Source organism: Amblyomma maculatum, chromosome 3, assembly GCF_055883805.1.
Source record: "Amblyomma maculatum isolate TAMU_Amacu chromosome 3, ASM5588380v1, whole genome shotgun sequence".
Classification (NCBI taxonomy): Eukaryota; Metazoa; Arthropoda; class Arachnida; order Ixodida; family Ixodidae; genus Amblyomma; species Amblyomma maculatum.
In genome coordinates, this window is record NC_139346.1 from 128,840,371 (window position 1) to 128,857,823 (window position 17,453).

The 17,453-nt window shown below is 45.0% G+C and overlaps 1 protein-coding gene across 1 annotated transcript in view; it reads left to right on the forward strand.

Moving 5' to 3' along the window:
- Positions 1–543: 543 nt before the first annotated feature.
- SerT (Serotonin transporter) overlaps positions 544–17,453 on the forward strand; it is an 81,129-nt gene continuing 64,219 nt past the window's right edge. Inside the window, exons 1-3 of the mRNA XM_084596897.1 lie at positions 544–811; positions 12,695–12,829; positions 15,137–15,350. Of these exons, the coding sequence (XP_084453023.1) occupies positions 544–811; positions 12,695–12,829; positions 15,137–15,350 (617 nt within the window). The remainder of the gene's footprint in view (positions 812–12,694; positions 12,830–15,136; positions 15,351–17,453) is intronic.

Genomic DNA, 17,453 nt, shown 5'->3' on the forward strand with positions numbered 1-17,453 from the left:
GCCAGTTCACTGGGGTCTTGTAAAATCAAAAGTAATAATAATGCCAAGTTTATCGATATCAGTTGGATCACAACAAGTACAGGAGAAAATATTCAGTGGTGACTAGAACCTATAAAGTCAAGTGTAGTCACAGTTAGTAGTGAGCACTATAAACTATTTGTACCGTTCGTGCCACACTGTATATCGCTCTGAATGGCTATATTTTGAATAGTTAATTCTACTATCTTTATTGGTTTCAAACGACATTTCACACAACCTGTGGGCTGCGAGATTTCCGACATTCGCTGTGTCGCAGACGGTGGAGTCGCGCACACTTATCGAACCCTTACTTTCCTCCAGGTTCTTGGAGTCTAACGTTGCACTATCAGTGCGACGACAGCAACCCGTTAGTTTTTGGTTTGGCTGCCAGTCCCCAGTACCCCCTCGGCGTCCCAGCCGGGGTCGTGGTGGCCCCGCCTCCGGGGGCCGGCTCGGTCACGTGACTGAGCCCCGCCCCGCAGTCACCGACTCGCGGTGTCCAGTTTTGCGCCGTGATTTGGGCGCATGGAGCCGCGTGAGCAGGAGCACGAGACGGAGCAGGTTCCAGAGCCGCAGGCGGCCCCCGCCTCGCGCGCCTCCCGAGCGGCGGCGCGCTCGCCCAGCGGGGCGCCTGTTGCCTCCGTGGCGCCTATGGTGCCCGTGGTCGTACTCACGGACGACGGTCGTGAGAAGTGGGACAAGAAGATCGAGTTCCTGCTCGCTGTCATTGGGTTCGCCGTCGACTTGGGCAACGTGTGGCGATTCCCTTACATCTGCTACCGCAATGGAGGAGGTAGGTGAGATCGAGTCCGTGCGCCTCAGCCTGGAGGCTAGAGACTGGCACACCTATCCCCCTGCCACCTTTGCCATTGGCTGAGTCCAGCCTGGTGCAACAAGTATCAGTGCACGTTTTAAAGAATGCCGTAATTCCTTTGACTGCAATTTCCCCGCGTATGGCTGTTCAGCCTGACCTTCGGGTCTCGAACAGCGTACCATGTTACAATATTTCATGCTATCAAGAAAACACATCCACACTATTGTAGTCTATACAGAAGCTTCTTAGTCGTGCTTACCTAATCTAAATACCGCAGCTTTTTCTTGGTGCAAGATACATATGCACTTGCACGTTTGTTACCAACTTTCTGGCACAGCGGATGCATTTCGGCGTCTCATCAGACGCGGCATGCACGGTATACGTCACCTCTTTTTATTGGTGTGTCACGGCAAATAAGGGTGATGAAGAAGCGACCAACAAAGGAGCGTGCTTGTAACTAACTCTGTCAATGGAGCACTCCACGTGCGACGCTAGTAAAAGGAAAGCGGTATTCCTATTTGGTTATTCATTCAGTAAGACGAATGCTCATAAAAGTATAGTTGCCTTTTGCGGAAAAAGAACTCCAAATCTCGACAAAGCACCATCAACCTGAGCTGCCATTGTAGACCTCAATAAACACTCGTCAACCAGCGAAAACCAGCGCGAATGAAGACATAAGCGTGGAGAGGGAAGGGAGTTGCTTTAGCTGACAGTGGGAAGAACGTATCCACAGACAACTCATGGCATATATTGTGAATATATGCTTTAAGGTGTTGTGAATAGTTGCTGTGTAGACTGAGGGCGACGCAACAGCAATAGCTCCAATTCGTGATGTAGCCGGTATTTACATGCCGATATTAAATACATGCTGTGCGGTATTTACAGAAGTTTGGAAACTGTGTGCTTCAGGGCCGCCATTGTGGTGCTCTTTATCACAGCTCCCTGTCCTTCTTTTCTCAATGATTCGCACCTTTGGGACCAGTGCCATTCCTGGAAGTACGAAATAGGGATCCTTTCATTGACGAGTGCATGAATTGGAGGTTCACGCTGCCACATATTGATTCGCCTCCTGCTTATCCAAGAGGTGCGAAACATGGTTCCCAGAATTGAATGACAACATTCTCGTCATCATGACCTTCGTACCGGTTAAGTCGTTTATTGTCAGGATGCACTCCCATATCTTCCTATTAACCGCGCCCTTTCCAAGACTTACAAGAAGGAAGAGGGAGGAGCTTGGGCAACACGATAGTAGATCCAGGAGTGAAAAAAAATGTTTCTTCGGTGTGTATTTCATAGCCTGAAAGCGGTGATCATGCGACCTCAAAAAATAAAAAGTGGCAGCAGGAGGAAAAAGTACAGAGCGTGGTGGATTATGAGTCAGCACCTAAACCCGGTTAGATGCTGACACACCCTTCTTGAAAGCGGACAGGCATTCCATAAGATCCTGATAGAGGATACATCTGCAGGGGAACAGTTCTTAAAATGTTTCCGCAAGGAGAAGGGAAGGACAAACAAACAGAATAACGACAGGTCAAGTGAACCACACCTGCTAGTCCTGAAAAAAAAAAGAGTTCAAGGTCCCAACCAAACTAAGAAGCGATAAAAAGGAAACATGTTTGGAAAAACACGTGAAGCTTATGCTATTGCAGACGACAAGGATGCTTGCACATCGGGATACTGTGACCATGGGCGAGCATTGCTCACATGCCCGAGTGGCAGTCGTTTTGCCGTATGGCCGGCACCATGTTGCCGTGCATGGGAGTATAGACGTACGCTTCGAAATACGTATTGGGCGATGAGGTATCGCAGAGGGATAAACCGGGTCCAGAAGCGAGAATGGTGCTTCGACTTCTGAGTACATTATTTTTTATCTGCTGTACAGTTCCTCGTGGTAGCTCAAGGCATTGCTCATGGAAGCCTTTTTGTGGTCTTGGTCGGGTTACCGCAGAGTGGTACAGCAGCGGCCCAACGGTTAATAATTACCCCGTTGCATAGAGGCACAAGGAAGAACATAGATGTCTCTCGGTCAGACTGAATTATGGCGGGGAAAATGATACATGCAGCAGGTGTGCGAATAAAGATACAGAAACTTCGGTGAAAGAAATTGTTGCACTTTCCGCGTCCTTGTGAGAACCTACAGTGGCAGATCATTTACCTGATCGTCATGTCGGACTTTGACGTTAAGCATTTATCTTAGCATGACCAGAGCTCCCGCACATATGTGGAGCTTGAACGAAGTTGGTGCAAGCTCTTCGTTGTTGGCGTATAGCGTAATCAACAACCGCAAATAAAGACTTACGTGGGCGTGGGAACGTCTACTTCTACAAAAACAACTTTTTATCCACCATAACTACGAAGACTAAGAGTGTACGATGGGGGGCTAGATGGTGATGCATGAACTTAGAACTGAAACCACGCAATGGACAATACACAGGGAAGAAGTGGACAGGACGAGCGCGGACTTGCAACTGTTTATTGAGACACGTCCTCCTTCTATCAACCACATTGCGCATGCGCGACCAGCATACGTTGTCTAATCGAGTTCATGAACTTCAGTTCCTTCTTATACGTATGGATCGGAGCTTCCTGTCCACTGCTTCCCTGTGTATCGTCCTTTGCGTGGTTTCAGCTCTACGTTAACTCCGAAGACATTTAGGTCGTCGGTCGTAACATCTCTTCACTCCAAACATAGCTAGAAAACTATGACTGCCCATTTTCGCGAATATTTTCATATTTTCCGGAGTGTTTCATTGTTCTGAGCAGCGCCATAGTCTGCACGATGATTGGGGCCCTTCTCGCGGCACTCTGCAAACTTATCCTCCAGATGCAGGCAATTTCTGCTCGCATGGTTATGTGAACCACATCGCAAAGATGCAGTACATGGCACGTTCCTTGCTGCACGACGTTCGCAGGTACCTGAAACACGAGCCAGCGTCAACGCTTCTCGATCTGCATGGAAGTCATAAACAGTTGTTGGTGCTGCCTCCCATGCGCAGGCCAGAAGTGGGGAAGGGGGGGGGTGCTTTTGGTTGCTGAATCCGTAAACAGCACTTTATCCGCACTACTGCGAAACATCTTTTTCTGGACACCATTTTTTTAAGGCAGCGGAAAATACGATCCCATAGCGCTTCGTGAAGGAAATATAAAATTCAAGCGCCTGAGCGAAACTACGCAGTAATGAGACATATATGCTGTGGTTTATTCTCGTTATTATCGCTAATAAAATGCAGCAATCTCTCCAATGGCCAACGTCTGCTGCGTGAAGTGTCCTTGAAAACGTGTTCGGTATCTGTAAAGTGGCAGCTACTTCAGGCTGTGTATGTCTTAAAACCGGTGGGGCTTCTTGTCCTCGGCTACTCGGCTACTCACCGTGCTGATCGACATGTCTCAGGTGGCTCAAAGTTATTCTTGTCAGTGCGACATTCCATTGTGCTACTTCTTCCTCATTGGCTGGCACGCTGTCACTCCCCATTTCTGCGTTCTCGAACTCCATGCTTGGATGGTCGCATCCATGCCACCTGTTGTGCACTTCAACTTTGCAGTTAAAGAATGAAGACATCCGGACATTTGACCTGCCCGCTCTAACAAACCTAATTTTTTTTAGGCGAGTACGTGTACATAAATGTTTAATGTTATACAAGCAAGGGCGAAGCTAGGCCTCCCAGCTTCTCTGATAGTGCTTAGCACGTAGCGCACTAAGCGGTCACTGTTTTCCTACGACGGTTTAGGTTGCCCTAGATACAGCCAAAAATGGAAGATGGTTCGATTCCCACCCCACCAAATCATCTCAAAGAAGCTTCCCAGCACTGCAGAACCTACCAACTCGCAATGTCAAGTGGCCTCAATGCACCTGGCCTCCATACAGCCAATCAATGCCAGGCCTCATTACCGGCTAACTACAAACTGGTAAAAATAAGCCCGCCTCATTTTGAACGCAACGGTGACGCTTACTACTTCAAAGCAATTTTTTCTGAAAAATGGGCCTTAACGCTGCCACGTTAAAAACAAATTTTCAACCATGGCATGGTGAAGTATTTGGACCCGTCTACTTGGGCTCCAGTTGAGATACCACTGGCAGGGGAGCTGCGACATACTATCGGCGTTATGACAGCGATGTGGGGTAAATGCAGCCGGGCAAGGAAACTGATTGTACTCATTAACTGCTAGCCGTGATTTTCCCCATCGTTTTCTCTTTTCTTCTGATTATCTCATTTGAGTGATATCATCATCATCATCAGTCTGACTATACCCACTGCAGGTCGAAGGCCTCTCCCATATTTCTCCACTTAACCCGGTTCTGTGCTAGCTGCATCCACTTGACCCCCGCGAATTTCTTAAAACAAGGCACGCAACCACCCGGCTTTTAAATTTACTGGCATCGCTTTGCACGTTTTTTTAGTTGTACGGCGCTCACAGGCCTGATACTTGGTTTTGAATATGACATATCTTATCGCCTTTTCAACAAAGTGCGCGTGTCTTATACGAGCGAGAAAGGCAAATGTATTGTCAAGCCCACAGAGATACGAGGCTCGTGCTCCGACTACAGTACTTAAAGATGACCTGAGACACTACCTTGTTCATTATATCGTACTTGACTCGAGAATCAAGCTGGTTAAATGTAGCACTGATAGCCTACTGCCCGCCGGGTTGCCGTAGACTGAGCGGACAACTCTGGCTAGAAAACCGCAGGTGCGAGTATTCTCCAAAAATGAAATTACGGCTACACGTACTGTAGAGGAAACCTCGCCGCGCAGGATGACTGCTCACGTGTAGAGCTCTGAGTGGATTGAATTTACCAAGCTGACAAAGCGATGGATGCTACTTGCGGCCAATGTCAAAACATCTGATAGTGCAGCACTTGCACCAAAGACTCTAAATGATTTCTTTAAACAGAGGAAAATATTAGAGATTTGTAATGTGTGTTACGTTGATAAATGGTAAATTCGTAGTGTAACTATTTTTTACTATGCCAATAAATGTCCGTGTGTGAGAAAACCATTTACATACTTCTCAAAATTTAGTACTATAAGTGATCAATTCTCACTAACGTTAAAGTGCCAGCTACGAATCGGTCGCTGCGAGGACACAGTAAAAACCAAACTGCGCATGGATTCTATCATATCTGGCGGAGAATATTGAACACTGAAGATTTCTTTATCATTGTAATTATTTAGTAGGAACTTAATCTTATCCGAAGCAAAATACTACGGTTGCTTCCAAAACAGATGCGGGATATAAAACTACCCCAAAAGAAATGAAGTTTATGTTGTCATGCGACTATAAAGATGCATTTATTTCCAAAATAAACCCCCATAGTTGCGCCCGTATGAAGTTATTTTACACCCCTCGTTAGGAACAACGAGTTTTCTTGAAAAACAGCAGACGAAATGGATTCTAATACCTCTAATGGGCTACGAGTCAAGTACATTGATCTAGGTGTATTACGTATTATTTAGTGTAACAATTAGGCGATGCGAAGATGTTTCTCAGGTGTTCGAGCAAATCTCTAAACCAAAATGTGTTCACTACTGCTGTTACAGACGCGCAGAAGCCTTCAACAGCAAAAAAAAGGAAAAAAAGCAATACACATGACAGGGTTTTAACGCACCAAAGCGACATCGGCTATGGCGAATGATGTAGTGGCAGGCTTCGGTGTCATTGACATGTGGGATTGTTTACCTTGCAGTAAAATCCCGCAACGGAGGAGCGCCTTTCAAAACGGCAATGACGGAACCCCTCGTTCTCGAAATCAGCAGTCGAGCGCCCTACCATTAAGACAGCTCGACGGGGGTTTAACAGAAAAAACATGATACTCAGACAACTCTATCGTGCATAGATAAGGCACAGAGCGGCCTGTTAAAGCGGAATTCTGCTATGCAGAAGTCTGCGGTCGCATATTTCAAAAGCTGCGGTATAACAAACAGAAACGGTAATATGCGATCTCTGAGCATTTACATTAAAGGGTTATGCCATGGTCATCCAATATAATACAGATTTGTAGCCTGGCAAGTAATAGTGAACCTTATTATTTTATTTTCGAAATTTGGGCGCCCTAGACGCATTCCTTATTTCGAAATAAGTGGCTGGAGGCGAAACCGCGAAGCTCCCCCTACTGACAACGGTCGCCATGTTGAAACACTTGGTGACGTCACAGAGCAACTCTGGTCACCGCATCGTCTGCTGCTGTGCCGGCGCTAATAAGCTTCCGATACACTGTGCTGTTTTCGCGCTCGCTAATATGACTCCCATTAAGTGTACTCAGCACGGTTATATGAACCGAACAGATACTGCAGTGAAGCGATTTAGTTCTTGGCCAGGCACTCATCTTCGGCGCTATCGCCGTCATCGTACTGCCACCAAATTCAGAAGGGCGCCCGTTTGCATTATTGCCTGTCAGTATACACCAATCGACCAAAATCAATCATTTCGGACAGCGTATCCCTATCTCTTCCTTATTTCACTTCCACATACCACTCTTTCCTTTTGGAGGGGCCGAGCTACTGACCAATATGGAGACAGTTACCGCCTCTCCTCTCTTCACTGTCAATCGCTCTCTGTGAATCGCTCTGTCAATCGCTCACCTGCAGTGCATGGCTATGACACAGTAGTTGGCGAGCTCGATCACTAAGGCAGGAGTGTAGTTCGAACCCTGCGGTGGCGCTGGCGCTTCTACGGAGAAAAATGCACAGAGTATCTGTGTGTTGCGCGATGTCAATACACGTTAATAATCGTCGGCTGGTCAAGGACCAACGTCAGCACTATCTCTTTTTTTTCCTTCCGCTACCGTGTTCTTCTCTTTCAACGTGTCGTGATTGAATTTTCCTGAAGTGAAGTGAGAACGCCCTTCCACACTTTATTTCGCCAACTTTACTGGCTATGGTATGCGATATGTCCGCGTTCCTCATGAATTAAGGAAGGAACCAATTTTCAGTAAACATTTTCGCCGGAGCGGATTCAAACCCACCAATACCTCACGGAAGACAAGTACGGAACACCAAAGCCCCTGCGGCACCGTGTTGTTTAAAGGATAGGAATGTAACGCCTTTCGCTAGCCTGCTCTTGATTGCCTCTACTCTTGGTGGGAGATTTCAAAAAAACCATGGAGGGAAATTTACGGTGTATAGCCGATGTCGATGAGGAGTTTTGAGCGATGTTCGTCCATTCTGAGATATTTACTTTAAGTAGTAGCATAGTTATATAGCAGACTTCGTCTTCCGGAATCGAAATATTGCAGCGTATAATTTCTAGCCACATGGATCACAAGATTGTGGTCGTCAGTATGAGTGTGAACACAAGCCACAAAAGCAAAAGCAGTTAAGAATGAGCAAAAAAGGGTGTTTGGAATGGCGAAGAAAGATAATTGCTGTGGAAAACGAAAAAAACCGTTATCAATGTGGTCAGCTGCTTGTTAGGCAATCCAAATCTTGCTCTTAATGAAAGGTTTTAATTGGATGTATTTCTCAGCGCTATGTGCGCACGGGACATTTCATAATGTATGTCGTCATGTATGTCGTCATGTTCTGATGAAAATAGTTTTGTTTTACATGCTGTTTCGCTAACCTGAACAAATGATTTTAAAAAGTGGAAACTACACATATTTTGCAGTCATGAGATGGTCCTTAGAACATATTTATATTCTCTTTACCTAGCTAAATAATTCAAATTAAACTATCAATTTTGTATCTTCACTTCAGAGATATACGCGATTTTCATTGAGTTATGGACACAGTAAAGAAGACCTATCCATTTGTTCTACCAACGTACCTCCAGCGTGGTTCATTTCCAGGCATTACATGACAAAATTACTTTTCAAAGGGGAAGTACATGACATTACTAATGATTTAACTCAAAATTGTTGCAATGTAGTTAAATTACTTTATTGTATACTGCTCCGAAAATGTAACCACATTACATTACAATTACTTCTGCTGCGTAACTTCATTACTTCTAACTTTCTTTCTGGTTTCAATTATTTAGTAACTAGCTAAACGTTGCAAGCAAAACGACAACTTTCCTCTACACGCGATGCACATTCTTTCGTCTTCCCGCCAAACTCCGTCCCAGACAGTTGTTCCCTCCTTCTTTCCTACAGCATGTGTCATTACAAAGAACAGCGAACGGCAACAAAACAACAAAAACCGGACAATATTCAAACGCTCGTCACTTTAATTTTGTTCAAGATAGACGCGAGCTGTCTCCACTGTTTGAAGGCCCTCGAGTAGCTAGGTTATTTATTGTTTCCGTGGTCCCAATGATCGACCTCACAACCGTCCACTAGCCACTCAGTAATGCTCACGCCGTGGACTCTTTGCCTGTCTATTCCCCCCTCCCCCTACGTCCCCCTGCCTTCGCTCCGAAGTGACGAGTGTAACCAGGCACCGCTTGCCCTAGCCGATGCGCCAGCGTGCTCCCAACTAGCTTCGAGCAGCGGCCATCTAGCAGCATCAGTCCCTTCGGCGGCCCCGGGAAGATTTCTTGGAATGGTTGTGACCACCGTGGTTGTGACTACCCATACGATAACCGCAGTAAGTTACCCGGCTACGCAGGGCACCCCAGGTGTCAGACGCAGAGAATGAATTGCGTCTCTTTTGGCACTTCGTTACGCTGTCCTAAGGCTTGCTTCGTGTTGTCCCTTCTTTCGCGGCACTCTGTCGAGTTATTTATTGAAAGAGCAGCGGTGTACTTCAGTAAAAGTAATTTCGGAAGAAAGCGCAGCTGATATGATATCCAGCCTAAATTATATTAAGACCCGTCATAACAGACAAATAACTTCGTTAATATTGGTGCGTCTTGCGAAATTGCCTCTCAGTCGCTGAACCCTGCAAAATTAAGCTAATTGAGCCACTCCAACTCTTTCTGCCTACAGGTTCCTCGAGCCTCCGTTCCCATCTTAATACGAAGTCGGGTAATGAGGCAACAATCTCAAGGTCTCTTCTATCCCTCACCGGTTTCAACCGCTAGGTTTGCCGCATTTTCTAGCAAGTGATATGCTGCCGTAGCCGGAATTTCTCTATTTTCAAACTTCGCTATTATCAGAAGCGGCTCAATGAGCAGTATTGGTTAATAAGTGAAAATATCATTAAATGTTACCTACCAATAGGGTAAGGCTGTCAGTAAAGGCTGAAGTTTTACACTCTGATTTATATGTTTAAAATATAAATCAGCGTGTAATATTTTTAAAATATTATAGACGTTCAACTACCCTTTGAACCATGTTCGCGAGCGTCAGCCATCGGCCGCAGCCGCAGTTGCTGCTGCCGCTACGATCTTGCCTCGCTTCCGCGATTAATAAGGCTCTTGGCAATGATCTAGTCTGGCTTCTTCTTGTTCTATGGTCTTGGTAGCCTGTCTGACATATTTGCTGCCTCTCTCTTTATCGAGGTGGCGTCTGTGTATGGCGTATTATCTAGGTTAAGTTAAGGAGCAGCGCAGATGCGACTTCTTGAAGACAATGGTGTTTAATGGACAGCGCAAGCGAGTGCTGCAGTTCTAGACGAGGCGCGATCGGCTGCCGCGATAACATAGTGCTCTCGTGCCTGGTAGGGTGTCTCGATGCCAGCGCATCGCATCGAGGAACCCTAGTGTTTGGGCACGACGGTGGAGACGACGATGTTTGTTACATAGCGCACGATGAAACAACACGCGATGCACGAGTACGTGACGCCTTCTGTGGAACGCATGAAGTGCTAGGCGCATGAATAACGACGAATAACGCGAAATTGGCAAATTAACGCCGTAGAGCTAACGCTTTAAAAACAACTGGCAGTTCGCAGCTGACAGTCTAACAGGAAGAGCGCTGCAGAGCGGCGAAATCGCTTTCAACAATAAAAAAATAAATGCCCTAAAGGTTTGCTTCTGGGCACATTAGTGCTGAGAACAAGCAATCCTTCATTAGCGATGAGTAATTTTAACGTACTACCTATTATGAGGCTGGAAATATATATCATGTAAAGTTTGAGATTGGCACTCAAGCTTCTTTCATAGCCGACCAAGGGCCCCATTACAAGCTTTAGGTCAAGCTGTTAATCTAAAAAGCAAAGCCGTAGCCGGCAGTAACATATCGCAGTGGAGGCTTAAATTTGTGAGATATGCAAACATGCGCTTTATGGTCCAAAGCAATAATGGGATAAAGGGTTGCAAGTACAAACAAGTTTCGGATGCAGCTTTCATTCGTGTGTTCTTATTTGCGTAAAAGACGGCTGCTCATGGCTGAAATAGGGTGGCATTTCGGCGCAGTGTAGTCATCGCCTTCCTAGGCAGCGAAAATTAGGCACGTTTTCTGTCATTCACTCATCACCTTCACTTAACTGCTTGGATAATTTACGGGCCCTCTCGAGTTCTAACGTAATATTTTGTTTTGGACAAAGATGTTCTGTTCTTGCGGTGCACTGCAAAGACTAAGTTGTGCAAGAAGTTAAAATGCCCAGCTGACCTTCATAGCACATGAAGTTTTGGAAAAGAATAAGGACAAGTTGAAAAGATTTGAAAGCCTGGACGATAGCTGTGGTTGGTGAACAATGTTTTAATGTGCTGTCAGTTGGATTACTAAAGAAGGAGATGGAGTTCCTGGCTTACTTGGAGGACAGTGAAGGAAGACGTTAGGTGTAGGTAGAAGTGAAGAAAGAATGTGCGCTGGTGTGAATAATTAGTTGTCCGCACCATAACAAGTATTTTCGAGCCTAAGAAAAGAAAACACATTGAAATCGTAATTGTGAACTAAGCACATCTTACTTTGTGTAACCCAAATCAGCAGCGTTTCTGATGCACTCAGTAAAGGCTTTCCTAGGGCATCGATGAGGAAGTCTGTAATGAGCTCAATGTTTTTCAAACAGTAAAAGCAAACTTTTTATTGCCGGCACAATTCCGCATGCTAGTGACAATTGTGGAAAATCTTTCATATATTCAGCCCTCAACTTGTGTCGATATTTGAAAACTTTTGAATGCATTGCGGAAGCCGCACTCTAGAAATGTGAAGGTGTTAACGTTGTTGTTGTTGCTGCTGTGCGAGTCTAGACTTTTTGATTTTTGTTGCATTTTTTTACGTTTTTGTCTGTCTTTTCTCATTATTATATTAATTTCTTTATACATTTCATTTCATCGATTTTTTTTGTTTCTGTTTATTTCTTTTACTCAACGCCCTCCAGCGTTCTTACGCTAAACAAGGGGAATTGTGGACACGTTCAAGGGAAGTCGGCGCAGTGTATAGGGATTAGCGCCTCAGGCTGGCACACGGAAGTACGGCAGTTCGACTCATGGCATGGATGCGGTTTTCTTTTGAGTATCAATTTGTGTCCATTTCTGCGGATACGTTCCGTCCACAGTTCCTGGTGGTACCACTCATGAGGCAAAGAACGATTTCGTATTACTATCCATATGCTTTCCAACCTGGCGAAACACTCTGCTTCCACCAAAGGCAACCGCTTAGTCTAATGCACATCCCAAAGAACCAAAACAAGCAAGCATCCAGGTTTTGACGCTCTTTGTAATAGTGTAATGGAGGTGAACGTACCAGGCTTTTGTCACTTAAGCGCTACCATCGCGCCACCTGAGTTGATGATACCAAACGTTTCCAGTAAAACCACCGTGACAATAGTGCTACAGTGGTTCGCAAGCCATTTCCTAAACATCAAGAAGTGAAGAATAGGTAGGTTACGCACACATATCCAAATTCTTCGCTGGAACCTAACAGATTGGCGGCGTCTGCAGCAGAGACGCCATGCAATCTATTGCCGCCTAACTGGTCACGCTAACGATATAAATAGTTGACAACAAAAATATTTAGCGATTGCATAACACATTCCTTGCATATACCCACGTTGCGGAAGCCTTAAAATGTTGAGGAATTTACATTTCTCGTCGCAGGTGCGTTCCTGATTCCTTACACCGTGATGCTGATGTTCGGTGGCCTGCCTCTCTTCTACCTGGAGCTGGCCATGGGCCAGTATTACCGCAGCGGCTGCCTCACCATCTGGAAAAATATTTTCCCCATCTTCAAAGGTGCCATCTTTTTCTCTCGACTCTCGTTGTACCTTCTACCTAGTGGCCGCACTGGGCGCGTCACCATTACAGAGATCGCCGCTAGAAGAACGCGATCGAGCGCTGAATGCCCGGGCTGTGGTGCTATTCACAGCTCAGAAACTGGCACCCAGAACAGAAAGTGCTGTGTATTATACTGAAGCGTTTTACTTGGCAATTCGAAGTCAGGAAGTTAAGTCACGTAGTTAGAATCTTCACGCTTCGCACTCCTAAGTACCAGGTAAAGCTGCTTTAGCATAATAATTTGTGTATGGTGGGGTAGTGCGCAAAAAATGCCCTCCCTTTTAGCCCAGTGGATCGCACGACGAACACACTAGCCTGACACTGCTGATCAAAAACAGCGCCTGAAGTGTCCGTTTCTGGGCCCATATGAGCGCACACTTTTCGGTGCTTGTCCTACACAGGAGTTCGTTGGTATGCTAATGAGTATGTTCGGGGTTCTCATTACTCTGACACCGTACAGAGCGCAAGACATATGTAACAACTGTCGATAAGTATAGCGCAGAGCCTTAGGCCACGTTTGGGAGAGGTGACTTTTTTTCCCATTTGCAATTGTCCAGGCAAGGTAAAGTCGTGTTGTTAGAATAATATTTTGCGGACTAAAGCACCCCCCCCCCCCCTGCCCCCGGCTTCTGCCTCCGTCAAGCTCACTTGGTTTTGACTTTTTTTTTGTTGTTAAAAATTACACCTTCCTAACATTCCTTCACCGTTTAATACTATGAAATTCAGCGAGCTGATACAAGTGATCTATACTTAGTGGTCGGTAAAGGCCATCCATTTCCCAAAATTTTCCTTTGGCCTCTATTTCCATATTTAAATTTTTTTCACTCTAACTTTCTGTAAACGTATTGTATTTTCATTTTACTCGGGACTCAGTAACTTCACTTCAAAACAGGTCGCCTGACATGACATAAATATAAAAAGGAGCCGTGATTTATGACTGACCAAACGATTCCAAGAACATTTTTTTACAGTGTATCACCAACAGCATCAAATAATTTCGCTTAGTGACCTCTTAACCTTCGCAGCTGGAACAGAATGTTTCGGCTTCCGCCAAGCTTCCGTTTTCCGCTTGGTTGGACAATAAAGAAGAGGATCCCGTCTACAGCGAAGTTTTTGGTCGGGTGCGCTTGGCACAAATTCTCTTTAAGCGGGAAGAAAACCGCAGTGACTGGACCTTCCCCTGCACATTCTGGGATAGAGTCTAACGACCTTGGTTAGGAAGTCGCTACTTTCCTATGAACCCACCTCCGCTTTATTTCAGGAACAATATGTATCAACAGGCTTATAAATAGGAAGCACCCCAAAGTTCGCAGCCTTCTGTTCAGTATTTAGTGGAAGAAATCCACCATAGATGTGACTCGCATTTCTGAGCCCGAAGCTTAAAAGTGGTGTCTCTTATGATAGCGGACATTTCTTGAAAAAAAAAAAAGAGGTCTATTCCGTACCCCTTAATAATAAGAAGTAAAGAGCGCTGGTAGAAGTAGATTGACAATGTCACAAACGCAACTTTCTGACTGTGACAGGCTGATTTTAGCAGACCTTTGGAATGCTACACGCTTCGATAAGTAGAAACCAAATCAGGCTTACTCATGTTATAAAACAGTGAGCCGTTTGGTTATATGCATTTTTAGTAAATAGTTTATTTTGCAACGAAATTTTGATACGCAAGAACCTGAAACAAAATATATTTCCCGTCAACTACATCTGTAACATCACCTATCTTTCTCGTCATCTAAGTTGGCGCAAGCTAAAAATGTATTGAAAGCCGCCTTGTCCTACATACAAGTGAAGACAGAAAAGGAGAGGGTGTTCTGTTTTCTCTAGATGGCTAACGCTGAAATTTGCGCCTGTTGGTATATGTGTATGCGAGGCATCAACTGCGTTTTAAATATAGAACGGGCGATGTCACCAATAAGCTCGGATGGCGCATCTTCAAACTTGATGCGTCCGTGTACCCGCGTTCAGCAGAACGCGTTCTTTGCATTCGGTACAACGCTGGGGGACTCCTCCGTTAAAGGAATAATGCAATAGCTTTTCACACACAGCGGCATTTTCTTCATTTATTTAAGGTTTAAGTTTTTTTCCAGACATCAATACATAGCATAAGCAAACTAGGCATTTTGACATATTCTCATAATGTTTGACATAATGTTTCTCTGTTTATGGTTTCAGCAACTTTTTTTGTGGAGTGGGGATCGTACTGCTACTGTGCAAGGAAAGCGATGCGGCGGAAGCCAGCGCTGACACCGAGCGTTTCGGTTTCAGGTATCGGCTACGCCATTTGTATTCTGGACCTGTACATGGCGATGTACTACAACACAGTCATCGCGTGGGCACTCTACTACTTGGTGGCTTCTCTGGCCTCCGAGCTCCCCTGGACTCGCTGCGACAACCCCTGGAACACAAGAACGTGCCGCACGCTAGCCGAGCGGGCCAATGCGACTGGCCTCGCCACCAGTCCGGCCCAGGAGTACTTCGAGTGAGCGCTTCTTTTTGACATTGTTCACCTCATGCACATCCTTTGCAGTCTCTACTGCCAGCTCTGTGCCTCCCTGTAAGGGGTGTCAGGACGAGACCGAAGCACTTCTACGGAGATTTATATCTCTTACGCACTTTTGAAAAATATTATTTAACGCTGCACCAAGTCAGTTCTCTCATTCTAATATAGGGTGCTAGAGCAGCAAAAAAAAAAAGGTTGCACAGAACCTAAAAATAAGCTAGAATAAATAAATGCGAGCTACAAAGCAGCATTCGCGGCCGGCTCCAATCCTGGTCAGGGCATCCGTGGACTATGGTCGTTAGAGAACCACAGTTGGTCAAAATATCTGGAATGCTCCACTACGGCCCTCCTAATAGCCTGACTCGTTTTGGGGCGTCAAATCCAGAAAAAAGAAAACAAAAAGATCGAACAAGCGCAAAATAAGAATGAAACCAAAAGTCGGTCACAGAAAAAATAATAAATTGAAAAATCATAAATAAACCTTATAAAAGAAGCCTAATGAAAACAGTTACAGAAACCACTACGCTGGATGTCTGCTAAGTGCAAAGGCATTCGTAGTGAGACAACGCAACTAAGTCACTATGGATACGACGCAGTGAAAGTATATCGCCTTGTAGACCTTATCCATGCGCATCATTCGACATCAACCGCAGTATATCCACGCGCTCAACAGCACTCTTAATACTTCTTAATTAGGTGTTTAGTGAAACGAGCATAGGTTCCTGCAGTAGATTGGAGCGATAAGGCCAAACGTCATCCAGCTTTTCAAGCCTGTCCTCGTCTTCTTAGCCGGCGCGCCCTTGGCTGACCTCTTCTCGCATATGTGTAGGCCCAGTTTTTTCACACCCTTCACTGTGCACCGGTGTTGGTCCGTTTCTACATCTTTTATACGCTGTACTTCTACATTGTCCCGCTTCACAACGTGTCGCTGCGGTCGGCATCTGCATGTCGATGTTTTTTTTTTTTTTCAGGTAGCTAGCTGCCGTTCTGAGGCTATATTTAAAAAACGCGACTCAGTGTTCGCGGTAGTTGAATTAATATGCAGGAAGAGGAGGTGCACCCCTTTGTGGTTCCTTAAGATGATCGCTTCAATCTTCAGTCAACCGTTCAAGTCCTGCACTGTATTTGTGCAATAATCCTACAGTGTTTGCGCAGACTCTAATTTTAACACAAAAGAAATTTTAAGCTTGAATATTTTTACTATCAGGAGATTCCATTAGACATTATTACTGCGAAAGCATCATCCGCCATGTTGCAAAAGCCGCTATCCCCCAAAATACGGTCACTAAAACTGACACTAAATATCCGTGATATATTATACAGAAGAGCAATGCCAACCTTGTATTAAACCCAGTTAACACCCCAAAATTTTGGGAGCTCTACCAAATCCGATCATAATCTGCCTAGAACATTTCAGGGTATCGAGCAGAGCCCCAAATTTCCGGCAATAGACCCGGGCCAAATTCCCAAAATTTAGATGTCCCAAAAAAAGTACCCAAAGTCAACCAATGTACATCAGAAAAGCGGTAATTCGTTATAACACAAAGTAACGCTCGCTAAATATCGGAAATTAAAAAATACTGATGCTCAATTATAGGCATTAATTTCCTACACTAATTACCACTGAGTGACGCCAATCCCCAAGGCTTATTTACATCACCAACTTTGCTTGAAATCTCGAGAAATGGCAACCGCCCCAAAAATGTGCTTCCGCATGAAGCGCACGTAAGTTCCTTAAATGTCCACGGTAATGTTTCAAGGCAGCCTGACTTACGAAATCCGAAGCTCAGGTATTTGGTCATCTATGTATAGCGATAGTTTTTCTGCAATGATTACGTGAGGATGACGTATTTGTAAGTCTTAGGAATAACAGCATCACAAGGGTGGGAAGAGACTGGCGAAGACGCTTTTTTATCTATAGTTCCAAACGAAAAATGTAACCTTGCTTAATTCAAGCATGCAGCCTTCTCTATATGCGCAAGAGCTGCCTGAAAAAAATACATAGTGATTACCTGGTTTCTAATACGACACAGTGATCTGGAAATATGATCGATCAAAAATCATCTGCGATTGCAGTTCCTT